This window comes from Salvelinus fontinalis, chromosome 6 (genome assembly GCF_029448725.1).
Source record: "Salvelinus fontinalis isolate EN_2023a chromosome 6, ASM2944872v1, whole genome shotgun sequence".
NCBI lineage: Eukaryota > Metazoa > Chordata > Actinopteri > Salmoniformes > Salmonidae > Salvelinus > Salvelinus fontinalis.
The window spans coordinates 45,216,020-45,232,646 of NC_074670.1; the positions used below are offsets into that span (position 1 = coordinate 45,216,020).

At 47.8% G+C, this 16,627-nt stretch overlaps 1 protein-coding gene across 2 annotated transcripts; it reads right to left on the reverse strand.

Moving 5' to 3' along the window:
* Positions 1-235: 235 nt before the first annotated feature.
* On the reverse strand, positions 236-12,928 carry LOC129857890 (spondin-2-like). Of its 2 annotated transcripts, XM_055926568.1 has the most exons (7): positions 12,660-12,928; positions 10,692-10,783; positions 8,014-8,238; positions 5,423-5,643; positions 2,477-2,668; positions 1,936-2,107; positions 236-1,792 (listed from the first exon to the last, which is right to left on the reverse strand). In XM_055926568.1, the coding sequence occupies exons 3-7, from the start codon at positions 8,231-8,233 to the stop codon at positions 1,605-1,607; spliced, it is 993 nt and encodes a 330-aa protein (XP_055782543.1). In that variant the 5' UTR covers positions 8,234-8,238; positions 10,692-10,783; positions 12,660-12,928; the 3' UTR covers positions 236-1,604. The 2 variants fall into 2 exon arrangements, with proteins under 2 accessions (XP_055782543.1, XP_055782542.1); XM_055926567.1 differs by lacking the exon at positions 10,692-10,783.
* Positions 12,929-16,627: the final 3,699 nt, after the last annotated feature.

A 16,627-nucleotide genomic window follows, 5' to 3' on the forward strand; every position in this document is an offset into this window, starting at 1 on the left:
ATTGAGCTTGACTACATTGATTGAAAAAAGATTGAGATTGTCGTCTACTCGCAAATTCACGTGTCCCTATGTTAACCACAAGGGGGCGCCACAGCATTTCAAAACGCACTGTATGTCCAAACACCACACAACAGCATAGCAGGATGGAAATAATAAAAGCAAGATATTATTGCATAATTCAGGAATAGATGGTTGAGAATTAATTATTGGACTATGAAGAGTGTTTATTATGTACAAGGTTTTTTCAAACTTTTTCAAACGTTTACAGCCAGCACTATTAGGGTCGATTATTGAGCTTTGAATAGCGCTACAGACTAGCATCCTGTGCAGTGGGTGTATTTGTACATCATTCTGGCTTGGACAAGGCTTAGGCCTACTTACTTGAATAGTGCTACAAATGCATTTTATTTCATTAAACATTAAGAGTGTAGTGATTTGCCCTCTTGTATTTCTGTTGATATGACATAGCCTTCATGGTATCAATGTCCATGTTGTTTAATGATATTTATGAGTGACTCCATGTCTTTATTTAGTAGCCAAAGGCCTTGGCCAGACCAATGAAGAGGTTTCATTATTGTTAAAATTACACTCTGGCATACAAGACACAAATAAGTTCATGTCATTGTGGATTACTGGAACTCCTAATAGACGTAATTCAAGGGCGTTCTTCAGTGTGACAGCAGTTTCACATTTGGACGGACAAGCTTTTACATAACTAGCATGTTAAGACTGTTCGGCTCCTTTGGCAGAAGCCAAATAACACAGAAGGTTCTATTTACAGAAATCACCTCCATATTTATTTCATGAGTTACACAAGATACGACGGATACAACAGAACATACAGTATATACAAAATATGTCCTACATATTAAAAGAGAGAAAACAGATATAACTGCTCTTGTTTTTTTAAACCTGTATCCCTTTTTTCGTTTATGAAACCGCCTCGCTCCATATTGGCTAGGTTTTTCTGACATGGGGTACCGGGCTATAGTGAGCCATCATCAGTTGTGTCTTGTGAAAGGGGTATTTATAAATCTGTCTGTGTGGTTATGTTGAATGATGGCTGTGCACTGAGCTGAGCATCGTATAGGATTCCCATGTAAATCAATGCCCCAGTTTACACAAAGTAAGAGTGTATTATTTGTGTACAAGGGCATGTGTGTGTGTGCCAGTGAAGATACTCTACATAGTTTTCTGTCTCTCATGTCCACTGATAATGTCATTGTGCTCTTTTGTCATGTGGGTACTTGTCAATCAGTCAACAACAGTGTTTCTCAATACAAGTCAGGACTAGTTGGTCTTTAGATTGCCAGAGTACTCCATAAAGACCACACCAAAAAGTCACCGCCACTTAAGACTTAACTGGGTCTAGAGATTGTGCGTTCTGCAGTGAAAGAGTCCATTGCTTACATTATTGTGGTCTGTGTATGTTTGAGTCCCAGTGTTACCATGGAGACCGCCAGGGGTGTGGCTCCAATTAGAAGTTCCCCCTAAGCACAGATCTATGATCAGCTTACCGTCCCGAATCCTAACCTTACTGGCCTAAACCTAAAACTGACTTTAAATCAGTGTCTTGGGGCAACTTCACCCTCTTCTGTCGGGGGTCACTGGCGCTTCAGACAGTTGTGTGGTGTGCACTCGGTCTGTTCTTCCAGCTCGGGACAGGGGGTTCCGGCATTAGCCGGCCGCAGGAGGATGTAGCGGGTACGATGGCGGATCCCTCCCCTGGAGCAGGGCCCCAAACACAGACCCCAGGACGACCACATAGACACCTCACAGTCTAATGGTGTCTCTGAGATAGGGAGGGAGAGGGAAAGAGATGTGGTGAATGAATAACACAGAAATGCAGTGAATCGAGATAATCACAGAGAGAGAGAGGGAGAAAGAAAGAGAAAGTGAGGGAAAGAGACAGGGGATGTGTGCATGTAAACCTACCTGAGAAGCGTTGAGGGTGGATAGGGTGAGGCAGAATGTGATTGGACATGGGAGTTTGACGGGCAGATGAACGGCTCTGTCTGGTCAGCCGTATGGAGGCTATGGGCGGGAGCTCTGTGAGACGGGGGTAGAAGAAGGAGTTGGCTGGGTGGTTGGGCATCTGGGAAGTTATCTGGAGGGGGACAACAACATATAGAAAACGGTCAACAACAAACCCTAAGACACACACTAAAACACACACAATAAAACATACACTAATCACAGATTATTACCGGTACTTCTTAACATTTCAAAGCTGTGTGCTTTAACTGTGACTTTATGTTAGTGGAAAAAGTTAAATTACACTTTCAAGTCTTCCATGTTAGGGGAATGTTAGTAGCATGCCTACACCATAGGGGGCTTTAAGAGGTGTCCAGTTTCCCCTATATAGGCTAGAATAGGCTTATTTAAAGCCTAGTCATTATAGAGCAAGGGGCAACCTCCGTGGCCCTCTTTGCCCCTTAGGTGAAAGTTAAACGAGGGGAGAAGTCGTCTGTCTCACCCGTGTGATGTTTTCCTGAGGGACGGTGGGATAGTTGGGTGAAGAGAAAGTGAAGCCGCTGTCCGTCCCAGAGTCCAAGGGTTGGAGGTCAAGGGTAATTTCCTGTTTCCACTGGCCGCCCTCACAGAGGTTAAGACTGTCCACCCCCACAAACCAATCAGGGCTAGGGATCACCTTCACCATCAGAGAGAGCTGTGTCCATAGAGTGGGGGAGAAGAGGAAAGGGGAGGAATGAAATGAGGTGGAGAGAGGAAATGAGAGAGTTTAGTTACAGTACAGTATTCAGGTCATGTGTGTGTAATATTGGCTGTGGTAATAAGACAGGATTGTAGCTGAAGCTAACACATGCGTGGACAAAATCGGTCATTGGCTTTACACATCCTGGTTGTGTAATAGCCTGACGTGTGCGTCCACCCGTTCCAGCACACCCGCTGTTTCCTGTGTGGGGTTAAACTCTATGCTCCTCTACTCCCCTCTCTCCTCTGTGATGGATGTTTCCTGAAAGGCAGTGACCTCATGCAGGAAGCGTCCTGGGAACCGGCTCCGGGGTGGCAGGCGCCCAGAAAACAGCACATTAAAGACCAGGAAGGGAGCACAGCCTCCCTCGGGACAGGACGCCTGCTATTTGTGGATCTGGGCTGAGTTGGGACACGATGGGGTAGAGTGGACAGGCTTGTATGGGGTGGGATGGGGCAGACATCAACGTGCACTAGGTGCATTAGGGTGGAGTGGCGTGGAGAGTTTGGCCTCTGGGAAGCAGCAGCATCAAGCAAATGAGGATGACATCAGTGGTGTGTTTCTATCCTGTGACACACAGTGAGGGATGAGGATTAAACAGAGAGACTGGAGAGACTACCGACTAGCCCAGGGGCATCTCTACTATTCCATCCGCTTCGAGAATTATCCTTCACTGACCTCCTCCTTCCTTCGCTCACATCTCTCCTTCCTTCCCTCCCTCCCTCCCTCCCTCCCTCCCTCCCTCCCTCCCTCCCTCCCTCCCTCGCTCGCTACCTCCCTCCATCCTTCCTCTCATCTTTCTAAACCTTCTCTCAAACGGTGGTTTTTCCAGGAATCCCTCCTGCTATATCCATTTCATTTGCCTGTGCAGCGAGTGGGAAGGCAGCGTATCTATCTTAACACGTTCTGGCTTGATCTGTCCACCGCGGGGGCAGCGGTTTTTACTTGAAGGCCAGAGACACTCGCTGACACACACTGATACCCACTTATAGTCCCATAATCACACTCACACTCCATTTAGGCATGCTCTCCCCAGGGCCCACGGAGGAGTCCCAGGCCCAGAGAATGAAAAATCCCCAACCGCAACCCGCCCAAACCTGGCAGTACCAGAAGCTTAAAGAAATATGCATAACTGGTCACACTAATCTGTCGAAATGCGGTGGTTTCCTAGTGCAGAGTAGACTCGATTGGTTCTGGTAGTTGGTGAATTGTTTGATTTCTGTCTGGTTCCAATTATGTGCTTGACAGAAATAGAATGGGGTTTTATGAATATGGAGATGAGAATCATGTGGGGATGTTTGGAGCATTGCAAATGTGTTTGCTTTGTGGAAAAGAGAATGTGTGTGTGTGTGTGTGTGTGTGTGTGTGTGTGTGTGTGTGTGTGTGTGTGTGTGTGTGTGTGTGTGTGTGTGTGTGTGTGTGTGTGTGCGTGCGTGCGTGCGTGCGTGCGTGCGTGCGTGCGTGCGTGCGTGCGTAATAAGCATAAGCCTACATGTGTATCTCTTTGTGCATTTCCAGAGAAGGACAATTTGAGCCATCATTGTCACGTTCCACACAAAGACACACACACCTCCATGCCCCCATTCTCCGCCTTGCTACCCACTGATCTAAAAACAGATTGGCCTGGCCAGCACAAACACACACACCACATACCTCACATTTAGATCAGAGAATGCCAGACAAACGCCAGCCTTCAGTATGGGGCAGGCAGCAGTGGAGAGAGATGCTTTTCATGGGGGTTGTTTGCACAACGCACTCCAGGTGCAGGCAGGCAGTGGAATTACTAATAAACAAAACGTAGATCACCAGCTCCACTCTGTGGCCCTTCTATTTCCAAACCCTCAGGAGCTACCCTCCCTCCCTCTCTCTCTCTAACCCTTTCTCCCCCTCTCTCCACTTCAGTCATCAACTAAGTGCGAGGGCAAAGATAAACAAACAGACACAGGCCCCAGGCAGCCTAGAACCCACCTAGCCTGGCTAGCCTCCTGCCCAGCCTCAGCCCCAAACCCAGCCACAGCCCAAGCCACAAGCTCCAGCCCCAGCCTATCATTCCAGCCTCACTCCCATATCCAGCCCCTGCCCCAACCCCAGCCCAACCCCAATCCACAACCGAAGCCCCGGTCAAAGCCCCAGCCCTTGCCTATTGTTACAGCCTCACTCCCAGCTCCAGCATCAGCCCCAGCCCCATGAAGACCCCGCCCGGGCACTGAGTTCAGCAGGGAAGACAGCAGACATAGTCCAGACCAGGCAGAACGGATGTGGGCGTTTGTGGCCATAGGGCTGGATGCTAAACTTAGCCTGATTGGAGCACTGTAAAAGAGTGATTATGTGTTTGGCCAGGGAGGGTGGAGTGAGTCAAGGGGTTTGCCTGTGGTGGGACCGGGTCATGAGTTGACAATGGATTGAGTTAAGGATTGTGTTTGTTGGTAAGGATTTGTGGTTGTAAGCGGAGAGCAGAACGGACGGTGGAAAGGTTGTGAAGAGGTTTATGTAAAGCAACGAAGTGTGTGTGTGTGTGTGTGTGTGTGTGTGTGTGTGTGTGTGTGTGTGTGTGTGTGTGTGTGTGTGTGTGTGTGTGTGTGTGTGTGTGTGTGTGTGTGTGTGTGTGTGTGTGTGTGTGTGTGTGTGTGCGCGCGCGTGCGTGCGTGTGTGTGTGTGTGTTTGTGTGTGCATGCATTGCATGCCTGCGTGGGTGTGTGTGATGCCTACCAGTGGGCTCCGTGGTTGCAGCAGCAGTTCTGTGGAGCTGTACCCGATGCCAGTGGGGATGCCCGCTGTTCTGTACATGGCACCGACCTCCCGTCTCTTCCTGGCATCCTTCGCCCCCTTCACCAGCTCCACAGTTACCCCCACCTCAGCAAAGTTCTGCACCCCTATACTCGCCAGCGCCCCCTCCTGAAACAGCCGATGCTGCCCGTTGTGAGTGATAGCTGTTGGGAGAAGACAGGGAGGCAGTGAGGTACGTTTCCAATGCTCTGAAAATGCATGTGTTTTTCCTTTCTCCTTGCCTTGATGCCATCGCTCTAATCTAGAATGAGTTCATCTCACTGCATTCATGATCTCTTTACACACACATATGACTGGCCTAGTTAAATAAAGGTTAAATATTAAAAAATATTTTAAAAAACTACAAATTCATTTTCTTTCTCTTTTTGTCTCTGCTTTTTCACTCCTCATACCGTTTACCTCCTTTACCTCCCGCTGTTTTCTTTACGAGGGATTGTTGCCTTTGTTCTCACTTTGTCCTGATTAAGAACTGATTCTGAGTCAGTTGTCTGTTCTTTGTTCTGTCACTCTCATTATAAGCCACACTTGGCCCCGGATCAGGGGTTCTAAGGCTAGCAGAGGGTCAGTCAGACTAACTAACAACCACACAGTCTCAGTCTCTTTTATAACATCTCTGCCTAAGCTAACCTCAGGATCCATTCGCACACACACACACACACACACACACACACACACACACACACACACACACACACACACACACACACACACACACACACACACACACACACACACACACACACACACACACACACACACACACACACACACACACACACACGGGCACGTGCATACACACGCACACTCCCGGTGCACCCAAAAAAAACACACTTCACACACTATCCTGTTTCTCCTCAACCTCCTCACTTATGGACTTAATTGAATTTCCATACTAGCAGGTTTCCCACAAGCGTCAAGTTCCTGAAACCCAATAATACAGATTAAGATTCAGATTCACGTAACGTTTCAATTTCTTCTCGCAAATGAACGACCGCCCTCCTCAACTCCCAGACCCAAAATGAGTCATGTTTTTCTTCTTCAGTGACTAATAACGCACTTATATAACTGTCTTCCCTGGGCTCATTGTTCCTGGCCCCCTACAGTCTAAGTCATCACAGGCGTGTCCATGTCCCCAGGGCCTATGTGCAACGTTACTGTCTCTATATGCAGCAACAGGCCATCGCCCACTGGCAGGCTGACAGGGCATGGCTGGAAGTTCTGGAAGCCAGACAAACCCACAGCGGCCACAGACAGTGATGCAGAGATCAAGTCTGGCACACGCACACCTCTGCCATCCATCCACGCTGGCAAGGCAGGGCAGAGCCAAGTAGAGCCTGATGCCCCTTTCCTCCCTCCTTTAGTGAGGGAAGACATCTGACCCCACCACACTCTAAAAACCACCATAGCCCCTATTTGCATCCAGGACCCCAGCAGCCACAAAATTGAGAGGAGGCGAGGGAGAGTGAGATAGAGTGAAGGAGAGAGAGTAAGTAAGAGAGAGAACCTGTGGGGTACCCGCCCTGTATCATCTGGTAGCGTTTAGCCTCTCTCTCTCCCCCTTATGTGTGTGGAGATGGACTGGGAGCGCAGGGCCGGGCCATGGGGGGAAGGGGAGGCCCGGAACAGGTTAACTGGCCAGCTGTGAGCCCTCAAACCTCCAGCACATGATCAGGTGAAGAAAGGAGCAGGCCGAGCCAGTATCCCTGTCAAGCCTACTATCCCTGATCTGCTCCCTGACCGCAGGGGGGAGAGGATGAGGGAGAAAGCCAGCAGGAGAAGGGAGGTGACCACAAATAGAGACATGCCACTCTTAAGACTGCTGAGTACAAGGCAGCCTTTGTATTTTACCTGGTCTGTCAACTCACCACAAGAGTTCCTTGAGCATCTCTCTCTCCCCATCTCTCTCTGTAACATGGTTTTCTCTAGAGAGTATGGAGAACTGTGGGTGGTCTACTCTCTCTCTCTCTCTCTCTCTCTCTCTCTCTCTCTCTCTCTCTCTCTCTCTCTCTCTCTCTCTCTCTCTCTCTCTCTCTCTCTCTCTCTCTCTCTCTCTCTCTCTCTCTCTCTCTCTCTCTCTCTCTCTCTCTCTCTCTCTCTCTCTCTCTCTCTCTCTCTCTCTCTCTCCTCTCTCTCTCTCTCTCTCTCTCTCTCTCTCTCTCTCTCTCTCTCTCTCTCTCTCTCTCTCTCTCTCTCTCTCTCTCTCTGTCTCTCGCGCACGCGCGCGCGCTTTCTATCGATCAATGTCTGTGTCTCTGTTGTTTAAAATAGCCTCGCTGCTTCACCCTTTTTCCCTTGTGAGCCCTGATGTGAAAGGGCTTTATGGGTGAAAAGTGACGAGTGTCCTTTCCATTCACCAACCAGTTGTCATGAGGGGAAAAGGCAAAGAGAGGAGGCCATTATAGGTCATTGAGACTACTATAAGGAGTATACGCTGTGTCTGTGTTCTGATCATCATCATGTCTAGAGGTAGTGGTTAGGGCCTGATTTTGGACTGAGCTGGTGGTTCATCTCACCTATGAGTTTGGACCACTGTGCAGGGGGTCGGAACAGTGGGTACTGTTTAGGGAAAGTCTGGGGGCTCCAGTGACCCGTAAATACCAGGATGTAGGAGGCAGGACCTCTGGCCGTACACTCTGTCCCATTGGTCGGTCCGGCAAAGGATAGGGTGAGCTTCAGAAGCACCACCAGCAGCTGCTGCAGCCAACCGCAGGACAGGAGCTTCGATGACATCATCTAAACTGGACACAGAGGGAAGAGAAGAAATGTCAATTAAAAGTGTTGTCAACAGAGTAGGATGGAGTTTCATCAAGACACTGACTCTAAGTGTCCAGGTCAGGATGTGTGACAGTTAGTTAAACTAGTTTCCTTGTACTCTACTTTATACTGTATCATCCCAGTACGTCGGTCAGGGCAGGGGCAGTCAGAGGGCAGGGTAGAGGGTAGAGGCCATCGAACTGTTAGCATACATCAATGTCACTGTAATGTCTGGATAAGACCCTGGTCCAAAATAAACATGGCCGACATTCTAAGGATAGACATAAAGCCTGCTGAGTGCTGACTGACCTCACTGACTGACCATCCTCAAAACATCCTGACCCTGACCTGACCACTGCTGATTCAGACTGGATGTGCTAATGGGAGAGTGGACCATCCATACCGTATATGCACATGTTGATTGTCTATAAAGACATCTGTGTATCTGCAGGTGTACATGGGTGTGTGTGTGTGTGTGTGTGTGTGTGTGTGTGTGTGTGTGTGTGTGTGTGTGTGTGTGTGTGTGTGTGTGCGTGCGTGCGTGCGTGCGTGCGTGCGTGCGTGCGTGCGTGCGTGCGTGTGCGTGTGTGTGAGCGTGTGTGCGTGCGTGAGCCCCAGTTCCCTGTACTCTGCCACTGTACATCAGGGCTTAAGGGGGATTTACAATGCTCCCGGAGATGAGTGTAAATCAGCCATACTGCCAGAGCCACGCTGCCTGTTCTGTGTCCCACTCCCCTCAGTCCTCTGCCCTCACCCCTACCTCACCCCTCCTCACCCCCTAGCCCCCTATCCTGATTTACCGCCCTGTTTATGAGGCTGGTAGAATTAAAATAACAGAACAACAGCCTGGCAAGGCTATTTTCAGTGTGTGTGTGTGTGTGTGTGTGTGTGTGTGTGTGTGTGTGTGTGTGTGTGTGTGTGTGCGTGCGTGCGTGCGTGCGTGCGTGCGTGCGTGCGTGCGTGCGTGCATATGCCTTCTGTCCCCACTAAGGTGTGTGTGTGCAGACAACATGGTTTCTGCTCTGTACAAAGAGGGAATAGACTATGACTGCATTGGCGCTTCCTTTTCTCTGTTACAGTCTGAACACTGAACGTCCTGGACCAAAAAGGGACTAAGAGGGTACAGTGGTTTTGCAGCTCATTCTCAGACTGCCCTCAGAATGTGCGGGTGTGTGTGTAGGTGTGTGTGTCGCCAATGTGACCAGTCCCTTCTTCCTGCAATATTGGTACAGCAGAGCTGCAGCCGCTGAGATGATCAGATGACAGAGTTGGCTCCTCTCTGCCTCCATACTCATGGTATTTTTAACATGCCTGTTAAACTTTGCGGTTGTAAATATAAGTTTAGAGGAGAAAGTAAATGGGTAACATGCACACTGACATATACAGCTGCAGACAGTAAACTATCGCTGCAGCCTACTCGTGATATGCCACCAGCGATGTAGTGGTAAAAAAAAAGAATAGGTGTGATCGCCGATCGGGGTTAAAAAAAAAGCAATGCTCCCTTTACTTTAAATGCATTTCTCCGCAAAAGGGGGATAACTGTCAAGCCAAAAAAAAAGTGAGTAAACTTGGTTTACTTGCGTTTACCCTCCACTACACCACAGTACGCCATGAGAAAAAACTTTGAGTAGAGTTTTGGAGCAGCCTATATTAGAGAGGTAACAGTATCCACAACTGAAAATAGGCTTCAGGGACAATGTGTTGTGTGATATGTGTGTGTGTGTGTGTGTATGTGTGTGTTCGTGTGTTCGTGCGCGCGTGTGCTGTTCGACTGGCCCTGTCTGCATTCTGTGCCTGCCGGCCACAGAGGGGCACAGATACTGTAAGTTAACCTATAGAAACATCATATACCATGCAACAACCTCTCAACATCACTCGCCCCTTTCCCTCTAGAATCTAGACAGACAGTGTCAATGGAAAGCTGTTTGGTGCTCATCTCTCGACAATCTTTGGCTGCCCAATTCTGGTTTTTATTTCACTAATTGGTCTTTTGACCAATCAGATCAGCTCTAAAAAAGAGTTGACTTGGAAAGATCTGACGTGATTGGTCAAAAGACCAATTCGTGTAAAAAAAACATGACAATTGGGCTGCCTGTGTAAACGTAGCCAGTATGTGAAGGTATGGGGCGGCAGGTAGCCTAGTGGTTAGAGCGTTGGGCCAGTAACCGAGCTGACAGGGTAAAAATCTGTCGTTCTGCCCCTGAACAAGGCAGTTAACCCACTGTTCCCTGGTAGGCCAAAATTGTAAATAAGAATGTATTCTGAACTAACTTGCCTGGTTAAATTAAAAAAACATAATGAATCTCTTTTAAACTAAGGTTAGACATATAAGGGCTGGAAGTGCGTCAGGGCAGTGGGGTACAGTCAGTACACAGCGGAGAGGATGAACAACACCACTGACTGACACGCTGAGATAAACATGGCACTGACTACTCACTGTCAATCTCCATCAGTCACATAGACAGAGAGAAACACAGGCACAGCATATTGTAGGCACGTTCATTCTCATCAGCGTAGAGACAGCACAGGCTGGAAACACACAGCACGTTAATTATCATCAGTCGACACAGACATAGCCCAGACACAGCCTCATGCATAGACACACAGCTAAATGCACACGTTAGGATTCATCAGCTGACACAGACATAGCCCAGACACAGCCTCATGCATAGACACACAGCTAAATGCACACGTTAGGATTCATCAGCTGACACAGACATAGCCCAGACACAGCCTTATGCATAGACACACAGCTAAATACACGTTAGGATTCATCAGTCGACACAGACATAGCCCAGACACAGCCTTATGCAAAGACACACAGCTAAATACACACGTTAGGATTCATCAGTCGACACTGACATAGCCCAGACACAGCCTTATGCATAGACACACAGCTAAATACACGTTAGGATTCATCAACTGACACAGACATAGCCCAGACACAGCCTTATGCATAGACACACAGCTAAATACACATGTTAGGATTCATCAACTGACACAGACATAGCCCAGACACAGCCTCACGCATAGACACACAGCTAAATACACACGTTAGGATTCATCAGCTGACACAGACATAGCCCAGACACAGCCTCATGCATAGACACACAGCTAAATACACACGTTAGGATTCATCAGCTGACACAGACATAGCCCAGACACAGCCTCATGCATAGACACACAGCTAAATACACACGTTAGGATTCATCAGTCGACACAGACATAGCCCAGACACAGCCTTATGCATAGACACACAGCTAAATACACACGTTAGGATTCATCAGCTGACACAGACATAGCCCAGACACAGCCTCATGCATAGACACACAGCTAAATACACATGTTAGGATTCATCAGTCAACCCACTAGCAGACTTAGACACAGCAGTTTTTCTGGATTTCTCTGGTGCACGAGACACAATAAAACAAGGGGATGTGGAGTGATGCCAAACATATTGCCTGTGAACCTACGCTGTGTAATTACACCAACCTCATTCAGTGCAAGGCTCACACACGCGCACGCACGCACGCACGCACGCGCACACGCGCACACGCACACACGCACACACGCACACACGCACACACGCACACACACACACACACACACACACACACACACACACACACACACACACACACACACACCATGAAAGGAGGTCAGATGATTCCTCTCTTCCAAATGCAAGCTGAAGACAAACCACAGTGATGCCAGTGTGGGAGGAAGTTACGAGAAGGAGAGAAACATGAAGATGAATGCAGGGTTTGAGAGAGGGACATATGCTGAAGCATTCACCAGATACCCGGCTTTATTCTTTTATTCTAAACCCTCAGCAGAAAGAGAAAGAGTAGAGAGGAGGGAGAGAAGAGAGAGAGAGGCAGACAGCACTATCACCTTTGCCTTTTTGGTAACAGTAGCATACACACAAATACATACCAACTCACACATCATGTAAAAACAAACGTACACACTAAGGGATGCACAAATAGAGATGTACAGTAGGGACCAGTACATGCACATATACCAAACCCAGACCTTGGTTGAAATACTATTTCAAATATCTCAATTACTTTCACATACATTCAAAGTAAGTATTTAGATATATATTTTTTGAAAAGACAAGTAGTTGAATATTTTCATGAATTTGGAAATACACTTAGAAAGGTTTTGAAAAATTCTAATACACTGACTCAAATACACTCCCAGGCATTTAACCCAGGTCCTTGAAAATAGTATTTGAAAGAAGTATTTGAATATACTGTCAAAGAAAAAGTATTTGAAATACCAAGTACACATTTCTTTGAACCCGGGTCTGACAGAACCACACACTCATGCACACTAATACTCATGCACATACTCAGAGTGTCTGAATCGAATCATCAGGGTTGTAGATTGAGTTTCTTACCTGGGAAGGACGACTCAGTAAATGACAGAGGATATATCAGCAGGACAGAAAGACAGCACGACAGCAAGGAATACTCAGCTCCAGTCACTCGCTCTCTTTCCTTTTTTTTCTCTTCCTCTCTCTCTCTCTCTCTCTCTCTCTCTCTCTCTCTCTCTCTTTCTCTCTACTGGCACAGTCCGTCTGGTTGCGGGAGGCAGGGTGCCTTATCACAGTCTTCCTTCCTCACTCCACTCTATCTCTCTCCAAATCTCCCTTTCTTCCACCCTCCTCCCTCATTGTATGCCCTTCTACCCCCCCCCCCTCTCTCTAGCTTTCTCTCTCCCTCCCCTTCTTTTCTTCCCTTACCTCTCCTTGTATGGGAAGGCAGTGCACAGCACCCCCCTTCTCCTCTATAGTATCTCTCCCTCTTTCTTCCGCCCTTTTTCTCATTCTCTCTCTGTGTGTACACACACAACTTCTCCCACTGTCTCCGTGTTGCTCTGAGAATTCAGTTACCCCTAACCTCATATTGCTGACAAGGTAATCAACACCGTGTTACCCACAACTTAATAGATCTTACTTGGCAGTCAGTGCATTCCGATTGTACAGTGTTTACGTTTTCCCTGAACTGTTTTAATTATTACATTTGGGGTCGGAGAAATCCCAAAAGTCTGGTTGTTGAATAATGACAGATCAGCAGTCTGGCTCTGGAAAAGGGAAGTGCTTCCATCCAATAATGAATAGAACAGGGCTGAGCCTTAGTGGTCAATCCAGCTAGTGATTCCACTGGACAAACTTCCTCTGGTCAGTGAAGTGAAGGAAGGAGGCTGTATTAAAGCCCTGTCTGTCTGTGTCTTGACATAACTATTCCCCCACAGCCACAGCTGGTAAACACATGGGCAATTTAGGAGGGGCTCCATTACCGAGCTGGCTATTGATCCACGTGTTGGGGCGCAGTGTGAATGAGTGTGTGCGTGTGTTTGGTTTTACTATCCTTGTTGGGACCAGAAGTCCTCACAAGGATAGTAAAACAACGAAGTGGGGACATTTCGCTGATCCCCACAAGGAAAAAGGCTATTTTAGGCTTAGGGGTTAGGTTTAGGGTTAAAATTAGGGTTCACACACACACACACACACACACACACACACACACACACACACACACACACACACACACACACACACACACACACACACACACACACACACACACACACACACACACACACACACACACACACACACACACACACACACACACACACACACACACACACACAAACAAGCCCACCCACTCAAAAGCATCTCTGAACAATCATGTAGGCTACCACAAAGACCAGGGTCTCAGACTAGGCTTATCCCAAAGCTAAGGACGTTCCTTCCCTTAAGCTGTTCTGTGAAGGGATGACAAGAAGAACGAGGTAGCATGGAGAAGCAGCCTGGGTTACCTGGCCACTATGGCCTCACCGTGAACCCTCTAGAAACCTTTCAGGCAATTCAGATTGTTGGTAGAGGACCTCTTCACAGAGGAATGCCCTTGTTTTATCAGATATATTTTTTTGGGGTGTGCTCCTGCCTTGACTGTAGTATCTGTTGTAGCATTTTATTGTGTCATTTGCTGCTGGTCTTGTCACGCAGAGCTCCCTTGGAAAAGAGACCTTGGTCTCAATGGGACTCCCTGCCTAAATAAAGGTGAACATAAATAAATAACTAACTGGAAGGGAAAAAAGGAGAAGGGAGAAGAAAGATGGTCAATGACTTAGTTCCAAAAGCTTCTTGCCCCTTATCTTGCTTACCTCCTTGTTTCTCTCCCTCTCTATTTCAATTTCTGCTCCCTTCACTCCTTCCCTCTCTCTCTCTCGCTTTATCCCCTCTTTCCATCATTCACTATCTAGCCCTCTCTCACCCGGTCTCGGGTTTTGTAGCGTTTCCATGAAATGTGTCTGGAACATTAATATCTTCTATTCCGAGAACACGGCAACCATGTTCTGTGTATGTTTGATGTGACGGTGATGGAATATTATCGTAAACTGTACACAGGAATGTTCTTGCAACGTTCCCATGAAACGTGTCTATAGCATTAATATTGGTTATTCTGAGAACACGGTAACCAAGTTCTGTTTGGCATTAAGGGAATGTTCTCCTAACTAACGCCAGAACATGCTAAATAGTAATGAAGAGGTTTTCGCTAACATACAAGGAATATTATTCTAACTAATGGAAAACTGGACACTTAAGCATGCCGGATACATTACGGGTAACATGACAAAAACATTCTCTCCCTAGAATTGTTTGCAGTGTTCTGTTTGACAAGACATGTTCTCTTGGAATCAGTTCTTGCACATCACTGGAACATTCATATGGAACCATAAGGTAATGATCTAATGAGACGCTTAACCCCTAGAGCAGTGATATTCAAAGTCGGGGTTGCACTGCAGTGCGGTCGCAAAAATATATATACACTGCTCAAAAAAATAAAGGGAACACTTAAACAACACAATGTAACTCCAAGTCAATCACACTTCTGTGAAATCAAACTGTCCACTTAGGAAGCAACACTGATTGACAATAAATTGCACATGCTGTTGTGCAAATGGAATAGACAAAAGGTGGAAATTATAGGCAATTAGCAAGACACCCCCCAAAACAGGAGTGATTCTGCAGGTGGGGACCACAGACCACTTCTCAGAACAAGCCCACCCACTCATTCCTATGCTTCCTGGCTGATGTTTTGGTCACTTTTGAATGCTGGCGGTGCTCTCACTCTAGTGGTAGCATGAGACGGAGTCTACAACCCACACAAATGGCTCAGGTAGTGCAGTTCATCCAGAATGGCACATCAATGGGAACTGTGGTAAAAAGGTTTGCTGTGTCTGTCAGCGTAGTGTCCAGAGCATGCAGGCGCTACCAGGAGACAGGCCAGTACATCAGGAGACATGGAGGAGGCCGTAGGAGGGCAACAACCCAGCAGCAGGACCGCTACCTCCGCCTTAGTGCAAGGAGGTGCACTGCCAGAGCCCTGCAAAATGACCTCCAGCAGGCCACAAATGTGCATGTGTCAGCATATGGTCTCACAAGGGGTCTGAGGATCTCATCTCGGTACCTAATGGCAGTCAGGCTACCTCTGGCGAGCACATGGAGGGCTGTGCGGCCCCACAAAAAAATGCCACCCCACACCATGACTGACCCATCGCCAACCCGGTCATGCTGGAGGATGTTGCAGGCAGCAGAAAGTTCTCCACAGCGTCTCCAGACTCTGTCACGTCTGTCACATGTGCTCATGTGCTCAGTGTGAACCTGCTTTCATCTGTGAAGAGCACAGGGCGCCAGTGGCGAATTTGCCAATCTTGGTGTTCTCTGGCAAATGCCAAACGTCCTGCACGGTGTTGGGCTGTAAGCACAACCCCCACCTGTGGACGTCGGGCCCTCATACCACCCTCATGGAGTCTGTTTCTGACCGTTTGAGCAGACACATGCACATTTGTGGCCTGCTGGAGGTCATTTTGCAGGGCTCTGGCAGTGCACCTCCTTGCACTAAGGCGGAGGTAGCGGTCCTGTTGCTGGGTTGTTGCCCTCCTACGGCCTCCTCCACATCTCCTGATGTACTGGCCTGTCTCCTGGTAGCACCTGCATGCTCTGGACACTACGCTGACAGACACAGCAAACCTTTTTGCCACAGTTCGCATTGATGTGCCATCCTGGATGAACTGCACTACCTGAGCCACTTGGGTGGGTTGTAGACTCCGTCTCATGCTACCACTAGAGTGAGAGCACCGCCAGCATTCAAAAGTGACCAAAACCTCAGCCAGGAAGCATAGGAACTGAGAAGTGGTCTGTGGTCCCCACCTGCAGAATCACTCCTGTTTTGGGGGGTGTCTTGCTAATTGCCTATAATTTCCACCTTTTGTCTATTCCATTTGCACAACAGCATGTGCAATTTATTGTCAATCAGTGTTGCTTCCTAAGTGGACAGTTTGATTTCACAGAAG

What these genes read in the sequence shown, in the direction of transcription:
- LOC129857890 (XM_055926567.1), bottom strand. Translation starts at nt 8,233, where the DNA reads ATGATGTCATCGAAGCTCCTGTCCTGCGGTTGGCTGCAGCAGCTGCTG. An exon ending in ACAGTGGTCCAAACTCATAG is followed by an intron (nt 5,644 to 8,013) that starts GTGAGATGAACC and finishes TTCTCCCAACAG; the next exon opens with CTATCACTCACAACGGGCAG. An exon ending in CTCAGGAAAACATCACACGG is followed by an intron (nt 2,108 to 2,476) that starts GTGAGACAGACG and finishes GTCCCCCTCCAG; the next exon opens with ATAACTTCCCAGATGCCCAA.